Source organism: Eutrigla gurnardus, assembly GCF_963514095.1.
Source record: "Eutrigla gurnardus genome assembly, chromosome: 19".
Lineage (NCBI taxonomy): Eukaryota > Metazoa > Chordata > Actinopteri > Perciformes > Triglidae > Eutrigla > Eutrigla gurnardus.
The window spans coordinates 19,754,831-19,778,601 of record NC_139930.1 but is presented as its reverse complement, the minus strand read 5'-3'; the positions used below and the strand labels follow the sequence as shown (position 1 = coordinate 19,778,601).

The window sequence follows — 23,771 nt, the reverse complement described above, 5'->3', positions numbered from 1 at the left end:
CTTCACCTATTCGCTCATCGCCCCACGCACGTAAACACGTCGCTATAAGTCTACGTTTCCATGACGACGAAGTGTTGAGTAAGCTGAGTAAGATGAAACCGCCCATTACTCACGTCTTTTGATTTACAGTTTTCAGGAGACGTCAACGTTCTGGATAAATCTTATCTAAAAATCTAATAATTTATAGCAAATGATGACGTGACGAGTTGGAAGGAGTCACCTGATTCTGCAGCTTCCTTTTAACACTGTGCATTGGCTGCTCAACACCAAACATCAGACGCATGTAGCTGGTGATCACAGTGGAGCACTCAGCAGCTACAGGATATCTTCCCTCAGGGGATGGTGGAGACCAAAACCAGGGCTAAAAGTATGAATATCGGACTCACATTCATCTTGATGTGACCCGGCGTCCGGCTTCTGATCGTTTCAGCTACTTGTTCTACCGTTTGGCAGTTATAGATACAGTCCAGTGAGTCGGCCCCCTTCTCTACTCCAATTATCGGGATTGAACCCGACAGCGAGTTCAATAGGCTCGACACGACGCAGCCACAGAAAACCAAATGTCAACTCAAGGCTGAAACCGTTTTTTTTTTTACTCGTAAAAGCTTACGACTGTTCTTTTAAGTGACTGGCTTTTATTTAAAAAAAAAACAATTTAAAGAAATAATATTTGACGTTTTGTCTCTGAATGGAATAACATAACGTGATTCCTAATATGGGGAGATTTTGTGTGACGTATCGACCGCGGGGATGATTTTTTTCCGATCACGGATATCATAAATGGTTCACCGGAGAAAGAGAGAGAGAGAGAGAGAGAGAGAGCGAGAGACCTTTGTGAGTGTGTTCATGTGAATCGGTGACTTCATCCTCTACGAGGGATAACATTACAGACTGAAGAGCCTTGCACTTTCTCTCTGTCCTACTTGAGTGACTTGGCATAGAGCAACGCTATGAACTGCAGCCATGTGTTAAACACAAGTCTGTGTGTGTGTGTGTGTGTGTGTGTGTGTGTGTGTGTGTGTGTGTTCACATACAGTATGTTTGTAAATCTGGTGGTATTTGAACAAAGAGGTTTGGAGACAGGAGTCTAGGTACAGAACAGATCCACACTGCCAAGTCCCGTTCATAACTGCTGAAGAGACCACACAGAGAGGACTCTCACTGTGGATGGGTATACACTATATCCCATGTAGCTCTTTTTTTTTTTCTTCCTCTGACTATTTTATAAAGCCCTAATGTTTTTTTGAGGCAAGGAAAATCTTACAGCCCTATACAGAGCGCAGAAAGGCCATAAAGAAGTGGTGGTGTAAGAGAGGCATGTGTACATTGTCTCGCTTTTCACTGAAAAGAAAATGATGCGATTGTGTAAAATGTTTTATGGAATCAGACTCAAAATGTCTTAAATCTGGAATGCATCAAAAGCACTCAATGATTCCCGGCTAGACCGATTCGTTTTTGTCCGTTCAGCACAAAAAACATTTTAGTTGGGAGCCGCTTCCACCCTCAGGTCTGATTCCTTGATCCTTGATTCCCGCTCTTAACTTTCCATGCAATTATATAAAGTCTGATCCCCCTGTCAGCAGCCTAATGAAGCAAGCCTCGTGTTACAGAAGCATCTCACAGAAGTCCTTTCTCTCCATGGCTTACTGTACCAGCACGGCAACCGTTGGGACGTCCCATCTGTCTTCCCCCCTCGTCTTTTCATCAGCTATGCCCACGTTTTTCCCTATCTTTTCACAAGCAGCGCTTCTGTACACATGTCCCCATTAGACAAGGCCTGGTGACCACAGGTCACACCGAGTCCAAGAGACAATAACGATGTTGAGGGGGCCTGAGATCACGGTTCACATGGAGAATGAACGCCCGGGACCCCCGGAGACTGAAGCGGCCTGAATAGAGAGTCAAAGTTGGCGGGAAAAAAAAGAGGGCTGGAAACTGCAGGCGGGGAGATGCTGCGCTCACTCGTGGTTACTGTGGTCATGTTCTGGATTTCCAAACTGGCTCTATTGATGGGAAGGACAGAGAGGAGCGGGGAAGAGGCCGGTGTCCTTTGGCTCATTAATCCCCTATAGCCCCTGAAAGCAAAGAGGCCATGCGTTGATATCAGTGATTAACATGAGGCGCGAAACGAGCCCTCCGATGTGCTAATTGGTGTGGACGTTATATAATTCTGCCACCTAATGTATATAGAGCCTGAACTCTGTCCCTTGGGCCTCAGAATAACACAACGTGTTAGCTTCGTCCTGCAGAGGAGCGCTGGTTGAGAGAGGATTAGCTCCTTTAGCCTCATTGTGCATTCCTGGTACTCGCTGCTTCGGCCTCCACTGAGCTCCCGTCACGATTTACCTCCACCAGCCGTCCTCTTCCCATCAGCACAGGTCTGGGGAAGGGATGGATATATCGTTTCTCATGTTTTTCCTTTCTAATTGTCATAGGGAAGAATTTTTGATCAGTAGAAAAACTCACAAGGTGTAGTGGAAGCTGGATATTGTTGTTTAAGCAGCTTCAGGCTCATGTTTATAGATTTTTCTTTATTTTTCTCCATGTAAAGCAAAATAAAGGTTGTATGACATTCATTTAGCCTGCTGAAATAGCATAACCTGACAGCAAACAACAACAAATTCTACAACCAACGACAGGAAGGCAAAATTAAGTAAAGATGTGATTTGTAGCCGCAGCGCTTTGGTTTGGCTTTCAAACTTCAAATGTTTTTTTTTGTCATCCCTTTGGAGCTGTTGATATACGGCCACATGAGGCTTTCATTCTGAGCCCTCATTCAAGAATGTGCATGCTTGTGTAGCAATTAGCATTGAATATTTAGAGGCCACCTGTTGCGAACATGCTTAAAGCTGTATTACGCTTCCAAATAGTCACGATGGCATGCAAACCGCTGACTGTTGTAGCGAAGGCCACCGCAGCCATCCGAGGTCGCTCCATGCTCCCCTATCATCAGCATACATATATATAGTCAGGTATTTTTATGTAGAGTTGCACTCGACAGCTTAAAGAAACAGTTTGGTGACCCTCAAAAACCCAGTGAGTTTATTATTCTTTGTATTCCTTCTTTTTTTTTATCACCCTGCAGTGTTTTAGCTCCATTACTGTGAGAACTGCTGTCCAGTCTAACACGATATAAAGCTACGATGCTGCCGCGCCCGTCACGTATGCCCGCAAAGAGATAGATTGGTTTTATTTTGCTGATGATGAGGCGGGTTTTGTTGTTGGAAAATTGGCAAAGACGGCTCCAATATTTTGCTGAGCCTTACAGGAATTGCAAATTCTCACAACAAGTCCAGAATCTTACTAGTCAAGATGTTGGACAGTTTCCCCTCGGCATGGTTGTTCTCATCCGTGTCTGCTAGCTAATGTTTGTTGCCAGAGTGCCCATGTTCCTGAGCTATATCAACACATCAGCGTTCTGCCAATTTTCCATTGCGTTTTTTTTTTCTACTCCCAGTTAGCGTGGATGATTTCACTGCAGTGTGATGCGTGTTGCGTTCAGGGACAGTTTGGGCACATAGCAAGAGCAAATGTTTCTTATTAGTCCAGATGCTCGGTGGGAAACTCTCCTGCGTCCTGCCAACAGTCCTTGTGCATTCTGCACTGCAGTCGTCCTCGTGTGATGTTTGAATTTTTTGGGGAATGTGGCCATTTTTCTTTTCTACAGACGCCAATGTAAGATGATGATAATATTATGATGTATTTCCAGGTTCCAGATTATGGCAGGAAATATTTTCGCCTGAGGTTACAGAACATAAATGAACATGTAAACAAGGATAATGTTATGGCTTAAAACCTAATATGCAAAAATATCCTAATAAATATACTATATACACATGTTGCCCATTAAGTTGGAATATTTTGTTTTCAGACACAATCCTCTGTTTATTCCTATTTAGATGCACCAGTCATCACTTTTGACCAGGTTTGATTACATTATGTGTCACAATTAATTCATGCATTTGCTTGGCGCTATAAAAGACAAGACATTTGCAAATTATACCAACGTTATGGGCGACCCTGGATACACAAACACTCAAAAGTCTGGTCTGTATCTGCAGAACCTTCTCCCTGGATTCTCTCTGATTTTCCTATTATGCTGTGTTACAAAAGAGAGCATCTCTAACTCCACTCTCCCTCTCTTTTATCCAGATGTGGACATCCTCCAAAAGTTGGGGCTCAAGGGAGAGAAACCGTCGCGCTCGCTGCCAGCAGGGGTCATTCCATTCAGATCGGGGATCATCTTCAACCAGCGGGCGCACATTGAAGCCCCACTGCGCTCCGTCTTCCCAGCGGCCATCTGGTCCAACCTGGCACTGGTCCTGAGTGTGCGCTCACACCGCGTCAACAGTGCTTTCCTCTTCACCCTGCTCTCGGGCCGGAAGAAGCTCCTTCTCGGCCTGCAGCTTGTACCGGGCAATCTGGTCCTTCACACGGGACCCAACACCTCTGTGGCACTGCCCTACGAGCCCCACGATGGTCAGTGGCACCAGCTGGCAGTGGGGATTAACGGACAGCGAGTGACTCTTTATGCCTCCTGCGGAGAGCAGAGTGTTCATGCAGACTTTGGGTGGGACAGTGAGGAGGGACCGGCTCCGGAGCTCCAGGGCTCCTTCTTGCTGGGGCGGACAGGCCACCAGCAAGCCTCAGCACACTTTGAAGGAGCCATCTGCCAGTTTGACCTGGTCCCTTCTGCACAGGCAGCTCACAACTACTGCAGGTACATTAAGAAACAGTGCAGGGAAGCTGACACATACAGGCCTAACCTTCCTCCCTTGTTGCCTATCCTAACACGAGAAACGAACATCACGGCTACCGCTGCTACCCCTAAACGCGGTGGCCCGGAAACGCCCAAGAAGACCACGGCGCGGAGTCTCGCCAAGAGTGTCGCCGCTGCCGCCTCGGCCGTCAGATATGTGGCCCCGACCCAAACAATAAAGCCAAGCCTTGGGACCATTCCTACACCCTTTCTGGGAACTGTGATGCCAGTCACAGTCCAGCTTGGTTTGGCCTCCCCGCCTCCCAAGGCCAGGACTGAGACTGTCACAGCACCACTCAGGACAAGAGTACCCCCGACGAAACCACCGAACCCAAGAACCACCCCCTCTCAATCTTCAAATCGGAAACCCTCTAAACCCACTACCCCAAAGCCCACTCCTCACAACAGCTCCAAAAAGACAATCGCAGCAACGGACAACAAGAAGAAACCAACTACTCCAGCCACTACCAGCGCCAAACTCACCAAGACGAAACCCGACTCTGCCTTGTCAGAACAAGGTGCGCTCCCAAAGAAGCCGCAACCCACCGCGGCCAAGAAAACGCCTCCCAAGCCGAAAGCTACGCCATCCAAAGCCACTCCGTCCAAACCCAAAACAAATCCTCTCAAATTGGTCCCTTCCAAACCAACGATAGCCAAAGTCACCCCTTCCAAATCGACCATCTCCAAAACCACAACAGCTAAAACCTCCAAGCCGGTCTCCAAACAGGTCATCAAACCGACAAAGCAAGCCAAAACCACCAAGGCCACAGTCACCCCGCGACCGACCAGACCTTCGTACAACCCAGTCACACCACCTGCTACTGATGGCTTCCAGAGCTGGGATGTGCCACCGACTCAGTTCTCCCTGCTGGCCGGACCTGTAGGACAGAAAGGAGAGCTAGGCCCATCGGTAAGCACCTCCGGTCTGTTGAGTTGATTAGTGGGTGTTTCTGTGTGTGTGTGTGCCACAAAATACAGCAAATGTAGTAAATGTACAACAGATGCATGTGGTCGGGCACTCTCGGATCAAGGGTTAGCTAACACGACATGTTTTAAGGATGTTGTGCTGCCGGTGGAACACAGAAGCATGGCAATAAAAAAAGAGGCCCAGGCTATGGATGACTTTAGAAGAAAACAGGAATACACAGGGAAATGGCATCATAAAAGTGTTTGTGAAGCTGAAAAGGTGCCAGGAAAAGATTGATGCAGTATGGTTCCCTTTTGTGGCTGTGGTCACCAGCCTGGCATGTAGCACTTCTACAAAAATCAGGATGAATAAACACACAGTCTATGTCTGGGCCTGTTTATGCTGGCAGCTGCAGGTGGTGAGTTTGATGGTTTATGTTTTGTAAAGTGATGAAAGTGAGTGAAGTAGGGACGTAACCAGTCCGTGCTGGTCTTTGTCATTGGTTAAGACCAGGGTTTTTTTTTGTTCTAGTGCTCGGGGGCTTCGAAATAAGAAGCCACACAGATATGTAGGTTAATGCGGCACTATCTCCTTTCCCACACAGGTTAGAAATCCCACCCTCCTCCTTCCCCTGTGCATTGAACCCTCCAGGCAGGGTGTGACGTGTCAGGTCTGACGCCTTGCCGTCTCTGCACCAGATTCCTCTGTCATAGAGGGCTAGCGGAGGTCTCATGGCCCTCTTTGAAAGCTAGGTCAAGGGTCAAAGCGGTCGGTAAACACCATCATTCAGCTTCCCTATGCAGCGCAGAAGGAGGCTAGGCCTTTAGTAAATCACAAGGAGGGGAAAACACTGAGACAGGCGGGTCTATTTTCACCTTTTTATCACACCCGGCATCTCAGTTGCATCTTGATGTAATTGATGTTTGTTTTTTTTGCGGGTGTTAACTGCGTCTGTTTCTCAACAGAAAATATTCCCATCCACGCTGTCACCTCGACACGTTCTGGGTGGGTTACTGAGCTTGTGATTGAGTCATTGGTAGTGAATGGTGTGAGCACGGCCGTGTGTTTGATACACCTTCCTTGGTTGTAGTGGCCTGTAATTTGCTGCTGTAGATTGGAGAGTGCGGTGTGTAAAGGGTTGGCTAATTTGCATCCATGCTGATGTCCACACCAAACACTGGAACTTTGCAGCCATTGAGAAAACGCTAGTGCAGGTAATTTACCCGTCTCCTTCAGTATTAAGGTCATTTACCAAAGGACTGTCTGGCACACTTAGATGAGGCCAAAAAAACTTTGTCATGCCTAAATGACAACTGTGCCAAAACACCCAAAGCACAGAAAACTGCTCCGTTACGCCTCATTTCTAGTCTTTAGGTGGAAAGTTTATGTTTTGTCTGGTACTTAAATGCAGTCATTTGACGGGATCACATACTTAGACTTCACTTGTAGATTTATTCTGAGAAGGTATCGGGGATTAAACAGGTGCTTCCTCTCAAAGTGTGCATGTGTGTGTATTTGTATGCGTGTGTGTGTGTCTCAGGAGATCCCAGATGAACCCAGTCACGCTTCCTTTTTCAGCATGGTTTGGATTTCATGAAGTCATGCACACACACTCTTATACACACATTTTCAGCAGCCAATGAAAAGCCTTCATTGAGGTTTAATCCAACAGCCTTATCAGTCATCGCGCTTGCTGCCTGCAGCATTAAGAATCTCCTACTGAAAGACACAATGGAACTGTGATTTAGAGTCTCTTTCCACTGTGCAGACCGGCTGCCAGCAGAAACATCCAGTGCAAGCAGAGATTGGCAAAGTTCCCCATTTGAAGCACTTTTGGCTCCTGGCTGCTGCTTTTTTTTTTTTTTTTTTCTTCTTTTTTAAAAAGAAAAAACCTGAATGTGTTGTTTATGTTCTGGAGTTTTATGTGATTGCTTAAATTGAGTTTAGAAATTGAGAAGCTGTGAGTTTAAATTTCATTTCGGTATTCCAGTTAATTTGTGACTGAAAGCTGCTTCAACGTTGGCAGAATTAGAACTTTTAAATCAGAAAAAGATTATAGAAGTGTTTGCACTTTGTATTCCAGTAGCTCGGAATAAGACTCGTTAAATGAAACGTTGAACATGCGACTCTTTGTTGCCAGGTGGGACAAATCAGTTTCTAACTTCCTCACAGGCACACAGTCTGAACCTCATAACTGAAACCAGCCATCAGACTGTGTCTTGAAATGTGGCGTACTCAGTTTAGTGAGACTGCTTCTACCTCCCCTAGAGAGTCGACAAACACATCAGAAACGTGTTTAAGACGGACAGGTGGAAAGAGGAAGGACGGCAGGAATAAACAAACGAGTGTGAGGAGGTGGAGGTGTGTAGACGGACGGGAGCATGTGTTGATGTCGACGCCTCCTCTAGGCCACCAGAGAGCACGCCACCTGTAACAATGGTGGTGGTCTCCACCATGGAGGTGGTACTGGAAGAGATGGGGGGGAAATGATAATCCTCAGATACACTAGACCCCCAATATATGTCTTTAGATGATCACAATAACCTAAGACCTTAAGCCATAGACTAAATTTCACATACAAAAACTGCATTTTATGGTAGCTGCTGCCTTTTTACTAGTTCCTCATATCTGTTATCTCAGGCACCACATTTAACAGCATAGTAGAAATGATTTACAGATAGGAAAGGGTTTAAATATAGAGGTTTGATGCACATTTACATGGGGATCCCGGGCTCTTCAGGTAGCTCTTCTCGCCCCCCCTCCTCTGTTTTTCCTCACTCCTCCTTCCCCCCCTCTTTTGATTAAAAGAAAACGAAGGAGCACACGGCTGATAAAGCCACACAGGGGCATTGAGCGGTGCAGGAAATGACCTGTTATTTCTACTGTTTCTATGGTTTCCTGCCACACAGGCTAAGAACTTCCTGATGGATAAGGCTGAACTCTCATCACCTTGACATGGAATTACTTCAGAGGGGAAAAGGTGTCGTTTTTTTTACCCTGCAGCCACCGGCAGCACAAAGGAGTCTTAATGACCTGATGGTTCTGATAGAGAATCACCTGTATGTTGTCACTCAATACTCTCCCCCTCTCTCTTTAGGGACTACAAGGACCTCCGGGGAAGCCGGGCCTGCCAGGCAAAAGGGGTCCTCGGGTAAGTCTCCTCGGACTTCCGTTTTTAACCTCGAGAAATGTTTTTATTTCCTGTTAAACCCCAAGATTTCTTTTCAAACGTGTGAAGAAGTGTGCTCTTTTATTTAGCTCTGCTGTGTGTGTCCGCCTGCATGCGTGTGCGCTTGTTTGTGTGTTTGCTACTGCTGCTGACGTACGTGTTGACACAAACACAAACAGTCGGTAAGGCAGGGAGGTGACTCAGAAAAGACGGGCCCGAGAGGACAGTATGTGTGTGTTCCTGCCTCGGAGGCAAAGTCCCCGGACCATTTTCTGACGTTACAATAATAACCCAAGCCGGGGCTCCCACATCGCTTTAAATCCCTCCCATCAGCTGACACACACACACACTCGTAGTCACACACAAAGTTTTCCTATGCAGGCAGATTGACCATATTCAGCACGGGGCTGCGAGTGCTGACCTCCCACCCCTAAGCATAAACAGGAAAGCTCCTATAAAGACGGCCTTTCAAAAGGCTGGCTGTGCCACAGGATGCCTAATAAAAGCACTGTAAACAGACAGAGAACACATGGCCTCCGCTGGACTTTCTTCTCCTCGCTGAGCTGTTGCAGCGGGCTGCACCAACACTTCATAGGAATCCCATTCTGCACTAATGAAAGGCCTCTTTCTCCGAGGCCGTTAAATAGATAGAGTCTCATTCGCAGGGTTCTCCTCGGAGGAATGCTCCTCTTCTTCCTCCGCTTCCCTCTGATGTTTTAAACTCTGACTTTGTTGCTTTTGAGTATCTGAATGATTATTGAATGGACTGTCATGAAAATGTGACTTTTCCAGTAGCGCCACCAACAGGTTGACATGTGTAGTTTTTGAGGAAAATATCTTGACAATATCGCACGGATGAAATTTCGGTACATATTCCCCGTCAATCTCTCACAAACGTTTGACTCCTTGTTTTAGTATTTAAACTAAAAGACAAACACAAATAGGCGACAGTCAGTCAGAACAGTAGAATAATCTAAATTTTACATACAAATACATCAATATACAGTAAATTATTGACGCTTTATGTCTAAAGATGTAGCTGCTTGTTTCTTTTTAAATGTGTGTTTTTTAAATTATGGCTTACTGTTTGGATCCGTCTGTGCCTGTGAGACCCTCACCACCAAAGATGTATAAGGAGGTCTTTGTCTGGCTCTAATTAAAGCTATTTAAGCCTTCCGCCCCCCCCCCCCCTCCAGTAGCAGTTCCACAACATCGAGACTAAGTGGATTTCTTATGATCCCAATCAAACTTACCTGGAATAAAACTTTAATTGGGCTTAAAAATCTAAAAAAATGAGCTGTGTGAACTTATGTAAGTATGAGTGTATCTATTTCATCAGCTTTTTTAAAAAAAGAAACAAGGGTTTTAAGAAGAATTTCTCTATTCAAGTGTTTCAAAAACACACTGCTACATAATCCTGGACGGGTTTGGTCATACCGTTTCCCCTCAGACAGTGTCCTTGGTGAAGCCCCTCCCCCTCCCCCCCTGTCTCAAACCTCATTCATCAGCAGTATGTATGTATCACCTCGTACTGATTTACATCCTGGCGGCTTAGACGTGGCCTCTGACAACCGCAGCCAAACCAGCTGCCGAGCCGCCTGTGGCATTGTCAGTGGAAGTGGTCGCTTTGCAATGTGCAAACAATGAAGAACAAGCCCGTTCAATAAAGAAGCACTTGTAAAAAGGCCTTCGGTTTTGATGCCTCTGACCTCACATCGTCGTCCTGTCTAACGCACACACAAGCACACACAAGCACACACTCACACAGGAGTGTGTGCTTGCTACGGCGCTAATCCCACGCCTGTTTAAAGCAGACATATGTGGCGGCGTTTATGACCTCCCTATATAAAGAGTGAGACAGATTATGGAGCTTTTCCTGTAAACAAAAGCATTTATAAAGTTGAATTTACTGCCACCATGTGTGTGTGTGTGTGTGTGTGTGTGTGTGTGTGTGTGTGTGTGCAAACACTGAGCTGCATAGACACACATAATTGACGCACTTGCAAACTCTCATTCACAAATTCATGTATTTGTGTATTTTAGATTATTTGTTTCAATTTTGGGAAGAGAAATTCAAAATGAATTAATTCAAAATCTGAATTTACGCTGCAAGATGCAGAAACAGAGACTCAGAGGTGGAGTGTGTGAGTAGATCATCAGCATCATCTCTTTAGGTGAAAAAATTAATTCCAGTCGGGGGAGTTTTTTTTTTTTTTTTTTGCATGACCTTCCGTAGCCTTGGATTACTGGAAGTCTGCGTGATGACACACAGAGCACCATTGAGCCCCCGCCGTGCACCACCCTCATGAACCTTGACCTCCGATCCCACACATGTGAGTGTGAGACGCCGTCGCCACGGCAACCACTGTCAAAAGAAAAAAGAAAGCCTTTTGCTAGGTGTCCGTGGAATTGTCAGGGCCGAGATGACGGGCGGTGGTAGGAGGGTGCGAGAGGAAAACGTGCCGGGTATCTATCCGAAGACCTGGAGTCTGGAGCCCGCTGGGTCAAAAGGGTCTTTGTCTGAGTGTCGGCCATCTTTCCTCATGCTACCTCCTCCCCCTCACCTGCACGAGAAGCTGATTCAGATTCCAGATTTTTCATATAGAAACCTGAAAAACTCTAACGGACTAAATGAGTAACGGTGTTCTCCTCGGGTTGTTTTGGTGGGCAACACATCAGCTTTTTAAGGGTCTTTAATAATTCCCAGTGCAAAGCGTGGACACGGATCTCTCCTCTGGAACATTGCTGTCATAAGCTTGAATCGTTGTCCGCGCTCCAACTCGCTTTTATGCAATCTCTGGGCACTTTATTGCGTTTTTAATACCCGATTTTTAAATGCTCTCTGGGTTTCCGTCGTAATATTCAAACCTGTCGTGGGCCATTATGAGCTATTACTGTTATTGTTGTAAAAGCCTAGAAAATACTTACTATTTCCTTTTTCATATAGTGGTCACTGCATCATTTATTTAGATTTTTAAGGCAGATAAATTCATAAGTTTGGCGTTTTACCAGCGTGGCTTAATTATTTCACCCGTCTGCTTCTGTTATTATGATGTTTTTACTGTAATTTATATTGCAAATTCCTCTCTGTCGCGACTTTAACGATCAGTGAAATATTTCTCTCCCCGGAGGCCAAATTTCAAGCGTGTGCGTGAGCGCGTGTCCAACTGGGATCTTTAATTAAGACGACGTCCAGCGGTTTCACATGCTCTTGATCTAGCGTTAGTTTATCAGACTTTGCCCCTTCGGCTCACATTTGGCACGGCATCACACGGAGCCTCTTTCATCTTTAATACGGCGACTGTATATACATTTAAACTTAAACCCTTTTTACGAGCCAGTGTTGAAAGTCAGCCTGTGTTTACAGCGTCGGCCATTAAAAAAAAACTGCATGGGAACGTAACCTTTGGAGTGATGTCATACGTCCAGATCTGAGTGCATATACAATATTTCTTGGCTCCGAGTTCCACACATGGTGTTGATGTAGATCCGAGCAGAGATATTTATACGCCTCAAAGCGTGCAGCTCGCACGTTACCATCACACGAAACGTTAGGAGCCATCATTTCTTCAGATTTCAACATAGAATCATAATGAATCGCACAGAGCTAGCAGCGTTATGACCACAGTAGCCACGGTAACGCCCTCCAGAGGTTGGTGGGGTGTTTTTTTTTCATTTGATAGCCCTCGGCTTGGGTGCACCCCACCCTGGTCTTCTCTAATTAGACACCTGTTGTGCGAGCGTGGGGACACGAGAGCACGGCACCGAACGTGGATGCCAAGCGGCCGTGCCTACCAGCGTCCTGCCCAGGCTGCGGCGAGCCGCAGGGTTCGTTTTGAGGGATGTAATTGAAACATGTCTCGTTTGTGTAAGTGTATTTAAGGCACAACAGCGAAAAGGGGGGAAGAGAGTGTGTGTGGGAGGCCAACGGGCAAACATATTTAAAACTTGTAAATTTGTAAAACATCACAATTTAGAAACGGATCAGATTTCATGAAAACAGCAGTTTTAAGTCCTGTTTTGAATATCAGTTTGGAGTTCTGTGTTTCCTATCAGACATCACCGTACACACTTAAAGTCCTATTCATTCACGAGAATGAATCAGATGTCATCAAAGCAGCTTCAGCAGACCACATTTACGTCGCCATGTCTTTTCTGTTTTTGAACTTTGAGCGGTATAACCCAGCCCGATCCCCACTTTACTTCTTTTCCCCCATCTGTTAGATAATAAAGAGCTGCCTGTCTGGATGTCCCTACATGTTGTTTTTTAATCTAACAAGATCACTAATGTAATGTCTTCCTGATTTGTTTTGATTCGCCTCAGTGAAACTTGCTGACCCGGCTCTTAAAGCAATCGCTGGCTCGTTTTTTTCTGCCTCGCTCAACCCTTGACCCACTCCGAGGGTTGGGGTGAGGGGCCCACGGGTGCCGCACCACGTGGAGGTCAGGAGCGAGGTCAGAGATCCGTGGAAAGAAAGTCACTCAGAGGAAGAGGAGGGTAGACAGATTGATGGATGCTGGAGACGAAGCAACGAGACCTTTATTGTTTCTGTCTTGACAGCTGCAGTTTTAAACTCGAGGAGAGAAAAAAAAAGAAATCTCTGGCTTCCAAAGCTTTTCTGCTAAACCGTCCCGTGGGGGGGCGCTGGATGGGGGCGAGATGGTTCACATTACCAATATGCTGCTACTGTAGCTCTCGCTTTGTTTGCTTTCAGACACTGTTGTGTTCGTTCTTCTCGGCCACGGCCAATGCGGACAGAAATGCACACCGGCGGAGGAATTCAAAATGTTATGATACCAGATGATCTGTATTACTCATTAAAAGGCCTGGCAAACGTGTGTTTGTGTGAGTGTGTGTGAGTGAGTGGATGTGGGGGAGTGTGGAGGCAACGTGGGGCATGAAAACCACATCCATATGGTGAAGCAGCTCCACAGACCCCCATTTTCCATAAGGTTCTACCCCCCCCAAATACCTCACCACCCAACACACACACACAGCTGATGTATAGGAAAATAGGTTAAAGTAGCATGAAAGCTGAGGCTCTCCAGACAGACTTTTAAACCCCCCCCCTCCTCTGGTCTCATTCATAGTAGCAAAGCCACAGTCTGCACGAGCTCCATCCCAATATGATGATTGATTGAGATCTCGATCGCTGTTTGATTATGTTTTTTTTCTCCCACTGGCTTTCCTGCAGGGCGCCCCTGGTCCCCATGGAAACCCTGGCCGAGCTGGTCCACCCGGGCTCAAGGTATCTTACACCCTCTTAGTCTAATGATCACAAGTCTGTCTTTCTTCTTTTTTTTTGTCTAGAAGTTTTCCATTCCGTGATAATGCACCTCTACTAATTTAATAAGAAGTTTATGGTCGTTTCTTGCCTTTAAGGTGAATGACGATCCCATGGGATCCTGGGATCCTTAAAGAGCAACAAGGCCATCTAAGTTCACACAAGTCGCACCTGGTAGCTGGAGACCATTGTATCACTTTAACACCTGTGTTGCCAAAGGGAATGTCAGGACCGGCTATATATTTTATATATTTATAAAATTAGCTCGATTTAAGCCCCAAATGTTTTTGTTTTTTTCATCCAAAATGAATGGGAGTCTATTCGTGGTCTCCAACTGAGAGTCAGAGAAGGCTAGGTGGAAACCAGGGGAGTCCGAGTGATTTATCTGAGCTCCAGGGAAAGACATTAGTCTGCAAGTGAGAACTCCAAATAAATCTGTCTAATTTTAACGTGTGAACAGGAGATGACCCTAACCCAAGACAAATTCCCTGCATCCCTCATCTCATTGTCTGGACTGATGTATGCTTCGGCAAACACCCTTGACCCCCCCCGGCACCCTGTGCTCACAGCACTACCTGTAGTCAAAGTTAGCATTATAAAAATGCCTTTCATTGATGAAAACTGCAGCTGTGGAGCCCTGACCTCCCCAGGTCGCCCAAATGGACGGTGTTTGTCCTTGTCGATGAAATTTACATTCATTCTTCGCTTTTAACTTCTTTGAAACCGATTCTCACCCTCATCTGCTACCTGCGTTTATTTGCTTAGATTGATCCCGCTGTCATCTCTGCGTGCTAAATGTGGAGCTACAGTTTCCTGTCTTTATGCTAAGCTAGGCTAAGCTGCTGGCTGCAGCGTCACATTTACCGTACAGACAGAAGAGCGGCATCTATTTTCTCATCTAGGTCTCGGCAAGAATGAAAATAAGTGTATTTCCACACAATTTCAACTTATTCCCCAAAGAGTTTCCGACACTAACGAGACTCAAATCATAAGCTACGGTAGCGGTTGCTTAGCGTAGCATAAAGACTGGAAACTGTTATCCTGGCTCTGTCCAAAATCACAAAAAATGACCTCTAATCCTCAATAATTAACACGTTTTTTATCTTGTTCGTTAAATCCATACAAAAACCAACATGCGTGGTTTTATGCAGAGTCATATGCCAGACCCCGGGAGCAGGAAGCCAGAGAAAGTCACTTCACCCGGCCAACAGAGTAATAAGTGAGCTTTATAGGTGCTTAGTGAGTGGACTTTGTATTAGACTTTGTTAGTATTTCCCAAAACATTGAAATTATATTGTAGAAAGTATATTAGTTAGTAACAAACTAATATTTGAAAGCGTGGCTCGGTGAACGAAGGGTAAAATCTCGGTGCCGAGCAGACTCCTTCTTCTCCTTCCTGGCAGGTGTGTTGAGAGAATGATTCGGGGGCGTTTGATGTCTCGGGGTCCGCGGCGATCTTTGCTCTTTCATCGTCGGATAAATGAAACAAAGTCGTAAATAGCAGGGGTCCGCGCACTCAGCACTCCGGCTAATTTCCGATCCGTAGCTTTGATGTGCTGAAGCCCCGTTATTGTTGCCTGCCTCACAATGAAGCATGTGTGTGTGTGTGTGTGTGTGTGTGTGTGTGTGTGTGTGTGTGCGTGTGTGTGTGTGTGTGTGTGTGTGTGTGTGTGTGTGTGTGTGTGTGTGTGTGTGTGTGTGTGAGAAACTCACGCGATCTAAGAAAAACCTCTGTAAAAGTGAATTTATCAGCGATGCAGCACCTCATTCATGTTGTTTTCAGCTTCGTATTATCTGGATTTATAGAGCCAGCTTTTGTCACCTTTTCTCTGAAATGTGAAGGTGTTTGCCAGAGTCCGATACGGTCAGAGACTTGGTTTATTTGTGTAATTTTCACCCATACAAAGTCCTCCTTTGTGTGTTTTTATGGTCATCAGGGGAGGAAGGGAGACCCTGGCATCTCACCTGGTCCAGCACCTAAAGGAGAGAAGGTATTGTGTTCCTCCTTTTCTTACAAGCTCCCTTAATTAGTAACGACGCCTTTGCTTGGCGAGCTCTCCTCCAGCTTTTCTAATTGCTGTCTAATTTCTGTTCTAGGGAGACTCAGGGATTCTTGGCCCGGTTGGACTGATTGGCCAAGAAGGTCGGAAGGTAAGAAACACAATTCAAGGTTTATAAATTCTGGACATTTACGAGTTGATGTTGCAATTGAACTGTGAAAAGGGAGGCTCTTGAAACGTTTGGGGAAGCCCAGAAAAAGAACGTTTAGCTGAGTCATTGTCGCCATTTCATAACCCCTTTTATAACCCATTTCATAACCCCTTTTTGTCTTTGTGTTGTGTCTGCTATGCATCAGTTTGTCTTTGTGTAAACCAACTCGTCTTTGTGAAGATCTCTCCTCGTCTCCTCTTTAATTCTCGGCTGTTTCTCCCATCTGTGTTGGCCGGTCGGCCACCGAGGGGTTTGAATGTTGGCAGGAAGGATGGGATGAGGGATGGAGAGGGAGTGAGGACGGGGATCAGGCACTCCAAACACAAAATCACCAGCGTCTTAGATGTTACTTAAGTCGGGGACGGTGAGGAGTGGAACAGGCAAAGGCTGAGAGGGATTCCACAGGGAAAGTTTGAGTTAGTGTGTGTGTGTTCAAGACATCAATGATTCCCAACCGGTTGTATCTATACCTTTTAAAGGGCTTCTGCAGATGCAAGAAGATACAAGGAAGAATCGGAAGTTCTGTTGGATAAACAGAAATAAACACAGACTCGTTAGCAATTTAGTAGAGAAGTCTAAACAGTTACTTAATGGTTTAAATAGATTGCTAAATGATAAGTAGTTGAAATTGCCAGTGTTCAATATATCAACAATAATTCTTTCTATAATATTGTTAAATAACTTCCAGATTAAAATCGGTTTAAATGTACACATGAACTGGTACATCTGAAGTAAAATAATCAGTTTCACTCTTCTATTCTTAACAGATGTAATCACACAAAAGAACATCTCATAGCTCTCCGTCACGTCGTATATATCCAAACCGAACGGGGTGCACTGATGCACACGTTTCAAACAAAGTATAAAGAATGAGTTCTGAGTGATTGGATCGAGCAGGTGGACTGTGTGCATCTGAGCGGAGGCGTAAAGGGCCTCGCCGTGTATCTGCCGACTCCCAGAGACGCGGTTGGACCGCTGCCTCCAGTTCAACATATGGCTTTTGTTAGGAGTCGGCTCTTCTCTGTGTATCTGTGTGTCCAGTTGCATGTCTCACACACACACACACACACACACACACACACACACACACACACACACACACACACACACACACTCGGTCGGAATGGAAAATGTAAAGCCGGGTGGAAAAAACACTCACAGATTTCTTTCAAGCTAAATGTCGGCGGGGATTGCCGGTGGGATGTGACTCAGGTGACAGTGTGTGTGTGTGTGAACTCTGGGATTAGCGACAAATTAGCAGATAAAGGTAAGATCACCTGGCGAGGTCAAGTGAAAGTGCGTACTCCCCCTACCTGTTACCACGGAGACGAGCAGAGCAGATGCTCCCTGCGTTCTAGCGGGAGCCCCTCGGGAGCCACATCAGAATGGCATCATCGTGCTGGGAAGCTGTTGCCATGGCGACTTCGTAAACACACGCTGACATCAACGCAGCGTGCCTCAGGTATTGGTCAGTGAACCACAGACACGATGACTGTACAGGAAACTTGTTAAATCAGCCTTTTCGGCGACTCAGCTTTTCACGGACACACTATTAACCCGCTGAACAATGCACATGAACGTCTCACGGGTCTCACGCTGGTGATGTTAATGGATCGTGACCCGACATGCCTCCCCCGTCGCGCCGCCATGACAGGGATGTGAGTCAAGGTCCAAACTGCTGTCTAGAAACAGGCTTTGTTTTGTTCTGTTTTTAGTTGTTTTTTTTGCCCAGGTGGAAAGTCCCGCCTGCCCTCTGCAGGGTTCAATACAGTTATTGTAAAGCAGTGATGACTTTAATTGCAATTACATGGCGGTGTCGGGCCACCCTGAAACACCCATGTGCTGTTTCTTCCTCTCCTGAGCTCTGTCGTTTCTGTTGGCTCGTTCTGACGCTGTGGTTTAGGAAAACGGGACAACAGCAGCTTTTCCTCTGTTCTGTGTTTTTCCCTTCTACCTTCTCTCTCTCACACACACACACACACACACACACACACACACACACACACACACACACACACAAGGAGGCGCTTTATCAGCCGGGAATTCTGGAATTTGCTTTTCCATGGAAAGCTTTTAATGGAGAAAGCAGCGGCGCTCTGAACGTGCGATAGCAGAGTGTGATTTTACGCCGGCAGACAAGCCAAGCATGTTCCGCTGTGTACAACGTTTGTTCTAGCGAGCAGACTCCCTGAATGGCTTTTCAGTATGGCGGGCAGGGTCAGGGAGAGGGGACGCCAAAACCTCAACTACAAGGCCACATTACAAGCCACACGTCTTACCTTACCGCCTCCGTCCTTCCGTCTGGTCCGGCCTCCAGCTGATCTGTCTCTTCTCACCGTCCGTCTGTGTTTTCCACATCTGTCTTTCACACTATTCCTCTACGTTAAAGCCAAGACATACATCACCGTACAGTTGCATTTTAACTTGCAGGGTTTTTAAGACATTATGCTTGAAGTTTGCGTTCAAATCTGCAGCTCTGAGTAGAGCTTGTATATGTTAACGGATTTCTTTGTCTCAGTCATCTTGGAGATGTTAGTGTTACACAATTATCCAATTATGTCTATATGCTCAAGATAATTACCTCCTGTCTCGAGCTCCACATTAACAAAACACGACTCTTGGCAAGAAAACAAATATGCATATTTCCAAAAATCTAAAATAAAATGTCTTTAACTGCCTGTGCCATGTAAACATTTGCTAGATGTAGCCATACAGCATCTAATTTGAACAATAATGTTTCTTAAGCAGAGTTGCAGGCAGTTAAGAAGACTACAAAAGCAAATATAATGTCCCAAAAGGTCGTTTAGAGAGTCAATCTGTGCAAAACAGTAGTCAAGTCATAAACACACAGACTACTGTTATGCAACTGAGGAAATACGACCGTCATGAGACACATTATGTTGGGTCTTTGTTTATAAAAGCACCTACATGTGCTTTTCACATATGTGCACGCCAAATATCCATGTGGGAGGATTTTAGGGTCAATAATGGGTGACATGGTGGCGGTGCGTATGTATTTTTAAGAATTCATCCTCATATTCCATTTGTGTTTCAACCATTCACGAGAATATCCTACAGATACAAAGTCTGTTTCCCTGCAGGGCCTTGAAGGTGGATTACTGATATTAGTTTTCCTCGATATTGTTTCTGACGCTCCCCAAGACCAGTTCCAAACCCAAACTCTCCTCTTTTAGCGCCTGCCCACTGTTCAAACTAACAAAACCACATGCTCATCATCATCATCGTCGTAATTATGGGAGAATTCAAATCAACCATCAGTTTCGTGGCATGTTCACAAGAATCACAAGGAAACGCTCCGTCTCCCTGCGTGCTCGCAGTTAATCGTGATTCTGCAGGAAAGGATGAGGGCTGTTTTTTTTTTTTCCATCCGGGGTAGATTTCAACCAAATCGTCCTGTTATGTTCCTGCAGTTGTTTGTTGCGTCTCTGCCTGCCAGACATCCGCATGGAGGGGTTTACGTCCTGCTGCACATGCAGCACATGCATGGAGCCAGACCACCGCTCCGGGCAATCATCTGGCTCCATGCTGCAGAGGGGAAAACGGAGAGAGAGAGATGAAAGTGCAGATTAATGAGGTGATGGGTATAATACAGCTACCAGGGCGTTGTCCAGCGCAGGCAGACAGTGTCAGACACACATTCATCATCTTGTGGTGTACGGTTGTTAGCAGACATGAGGCTTGAACACCCACAACGTTAAGTGTGTGCAGAGGAGCTTGTGAGGAGTCAGAGGGATGACATGTCCTCTGGTGCAGACACAGTATCTCTTTTATTTCATCCCTGCCAAAAGGTGCTTAGCGTTCCCTGTGGTGCTCCTCGGCTTAGTGGGGTAGGAGTTACGGGTGCTGCCGTGGAGCTGCTGTAAATGAAAGGCATTCTGGTGGGTTTATCTGATTGAACAAACATGCTTGTTAAGCAAGTAGCACTAAACGCAGGCAGGACCGGTGGGAACGGCCGCTCTCATTAGCGAGCTCGTAATGAGCGAGATAAGGATCTGAGATGGTCTGGCCGAGGGTGGGAGGGTACGCTTAATACCCAGAACCCACAGTACGTACGTGTGTGTGTGTGTGTGTGTGTGTGTGTGTGTGTGTGTGTGTGTGTGTGTGTGTGGACCTCACAGTGCAGCTTGGGAACATAAGCCGCAGCACATGTTTGTACTATAAGTAAGCCATGTAATAATAATACGGTGTGTGTGATGTATCTTTGTGTGAATGTGTTTCTTTTCCTACCTTTTGTGTTCACACATGTGTTTCTATGGCAACAGGTCACCACATTCCCTGAAGAGTGGAGATCAAAATCAGGCAGATTTAGGCACATGTAGGCCAGTCAGACAAACATAAACGCATCAACACAGTATTTGAACTGCCCGACATCAAATGGAAAAACACAGACAATCAGTCAAATCTGGTTCTCTCCACAGCTTTGATGGAAAACACACGTGATAAAGCAGCGGTCTGTCATCACCTGGTGACATCTCCGTTTGTTTAATGTGCGTTTTTATCTCCGAGCGTCTCCTCCTAGTGGTCTTTTGACGATATGCAACAGATCGTGTGAGCCGATAGCGAGACAGAGAAGTTCTCCAAAAGCAAAGCTTTAGGATTTGTCAAAGATAGGATATGATATGATCTTGCAATATTATAATATTAACAAACAAAGAATATGATGGGAGAATAAAATGTAGATTAATCCTGCAGCCATGGGTGTAATATTTTAAGATTCGCTCTCAAACAACGATTGATTTTGTTTGCCGTGCTGATTTAAGGAGTGCGTCTGGAGTCTGAATGCTGACAGTGGCGGTTTGGAGTGAAGGTGTGAGTCAATGAGAGTGATCATGTAACATAATGAGAGGAGGGATGTCTCCTCTCCCCTGCTGCAGGCTGATGTCAGGACGATGGTTTACAGGAACTCGGGGAGTCTTGGCTCGCTTCTCTGGAGCTGTGGTTTAGGAAAACGGGACAACGGGAGTCTTTCCTTTCTTTGCCCCGCTGTTTTTATTTTGCTTTAATTCCTCTCTTACTCTATCAAGCTGTGGTCTGGAAAGGCTCGTCTAACTACCTTTTGATTTAGTTTCCCCCACCGTCCTTTGTTGGGGGTCCGTGTTGCCTGAGTCAGCAGAGCTGCAGAAAAGCACTATGTCTGCGCCGTTGGAGGGAAGGAACCTGCTATCTGACTCAAACAGGAAGGCATTTATATCCCCGCCATGCCATGACGCTGGCCGGGCCTCTGTGAACACGGCCAACGGAAAGTCTGATCCCCTTGTCAGAACGGCAGATTGATTCCTTGCAGCGCGGCGCTGAACTCGGCCGCTGTCACCGCTAACACGCGTATTTTACTTTGCACAAAACTCCACTTGTTGTGGGCTTTTTTTCCCCCTCATCTGTGAACCGTTTCAGAATGTCTGTGGGTTTGTTTTTTTGTTCCACCTCTCCCTTTTATCTTATGCTAACTCCCCATGTGTCTTTATGTTTGTCTCTTTAGGGACAGAGGGGTTACCCTGGTCCACATGGACTCCCTGGAGAGCCTGTAAGTATAGCTGCTGCTTCTTCTTCCTCCGTTTATCAGAAGAACAGTCCATCACTCCCATGATGATGTAATGTTATCATCCTCCTTTCTTCCTTTATGCATGGTGTGCATAAAGAAGTGGTGATGACTAACCTCTCATATTCTCATGTCTCACCTCATTCTTTAAGAGTCATCATCCACTCAGACCGTGTGTGTGTTTTTGTGTGAGCATGCCTCCAGTGTAGCCAGATTAGATTAGTGTGTTATGAAGGGCTGGTGAGGACAGACATCTGGCCGACAGTGATGCTCTCCAGGATATCAGAACGCTCGGCCAACGAGGGAGAAAATAGAGAGAAGAGAACCGGGAAGAAGCCAACTGGGCCAACAGTGACACGCTTACGGCGATCACGCTGCCGCTTTGGAGGAACTTCTCCTTTTGTGTGACTTTCTTCTGCAGCGTTTTCACCTCGATGCTAACCTGACCTCCTCCTCCTCCTCCTCCCCTCCTCCTCTCTGCCTCTCTTCGGGGGATATCGCTTCAATGAAGTCTTTTATTCACTGCTACAAGTGGGAGGAGACGGCACTCTTGGCTGGTTTTAGTCCGGCCCAAAAGGACTATTTTAAGTGTGGAGCATCCAGCCTCACGAGCTATTTTCAGTGGGACCGGGTCATACTACTGTTGGTATTAAGGAAAAGGCCTGAGTCATGGAAAGCAGAGTGGAACATTCTGCTCATTGTCACACTGTTTTTGAAGTCCCGGGTGACGTCACCGGCGCAGGGAGTTCCCGCACTACACTCACCGCGGAGAAGGAGTACGTCTTCTCCCTTCGCCATCGCCGTCTTCCTCTCCCCATCCTCGGACGCCCCCCTCTTTCCCACAGAGCTGAATGTGAATCACAGAGTCTGTTTGGCAGCGCGGGTCCTCTCTCTCCAGCCACCGGGAGCAAAGGCCAGCTGGAGTGCGTGAAGTGTTGATGACTCTTTGTTACTGTAATACGCTAACGAGCCGGTGCTCCGAGCCCCCCCCCCCCCCCCCCCGCCTCACCGCCGGCCAGTTAAAGGGTCCAAACTTCCCTCCGAGCCAGACGCTCCTCTGGCTTTTAACTGGCCGCATTATGCACTATATTTATCCAAGAGAGGGGATGGCAAGCAGCGCACATGGCTGCACGTCCGGAGTGTGTCAAAGGAAGTTATACATGAACACTAGTGCTCGAACACACACACACACACACACACACATAATACTATAATACTCACTTTACTTGAATATTTTCTGTCCACGACACGTTGTATTTCTACTCCGCTTCACTTTATACACTTTATACACCGTTTTAAATGACAGTATAGAATATATTTAAGACTAATATCACCTTGACTAAGTAAAGCAGTAAAATCGTATTTGACTTTTAGTGATTTAAGTTCACTTCGCTGATCATTCTGTCATAATTTAGCAAATAAACACATCCATCCCTCTGAAACTTAGTGCAGAAAGGCTCACCTGTGAATTTTGTGTTGCTGTAATTTTGATCACCCACCCCATCTCCCTCCCTCCCTCTCCCTCCCTCTCTTGCAGGGAGAGCAAGGTCCAGTTGGAAGCCCAGGTGCCAAAGGTTATCCTGGCAGGCAGGTGCAGTAAATCCTCTGCTGTGACTGGTACAGTTGTAGTCGGGGCCATGGGAAGGGCAGAGGGCCAAGTGGAATTAGGTTATTTTGAACAGCTGACTTGGAGGGAAATATCTGGGTAAATACTGGGATATTTGGGGGAAAAAAACAAAAAATTAAGTGGTCAAAGAAAACAAGATCACAAGCTTCAGCCTCAGAAACGAGCATTAAGCTGAATGGGTCCATTTATTCCACTATATTGTACAGACATGCCTGTCACTGAGTCCACCCACACAATGACACATTCACAGTGTACG

The 23,771-nt window shown here is 46.1% G+C and overlaps 1 protein-coding gene across 1 annotated transcript in view; it reads left to right on the top strand.

Moving 5' to 3' along the window:
• col27a1a (collagen, type XXVII, alpha 1a) overlaps positions 1 to 23,771 on the top strand; it is a 57,212-nt gene that overhangs the window by 4,129 nt on the left and 29,312 nt on the right. Inside the window, exons 3-9 of the mRNA XM_084035496.1 lie at positions 4,153 to 5,669; positions 8,764 to 8,817; positions 14,031 to 14,084; positions 16,058 to 16,111; positions 16,218 to 16,271; positions 21,829 to 21,873; positions 23,426 to 23,479. Of these exons, the coding sequence (XP_083891622.1) occupies positions 4,153 to 5,669; positions 8,764 to 8,817; positions 14,031 to 14,084; positions 16,058 to 16,111; positions 16,218 to 16,271; positions 21,829 to 21,873; positions 23,426 to 23,479 (1,832 nt within the window). The remainder of the gene's footprint in view (positions 1 to 4,152; positions 5,670 to 8,763; positions 8,818 to 14,030; positions 14,085 to 16,057; positions 16,112 to 16,217; positions 16,272 to 21,828; positions 21,874 to 23,425; positions 23,480 to 23,771) is intronic.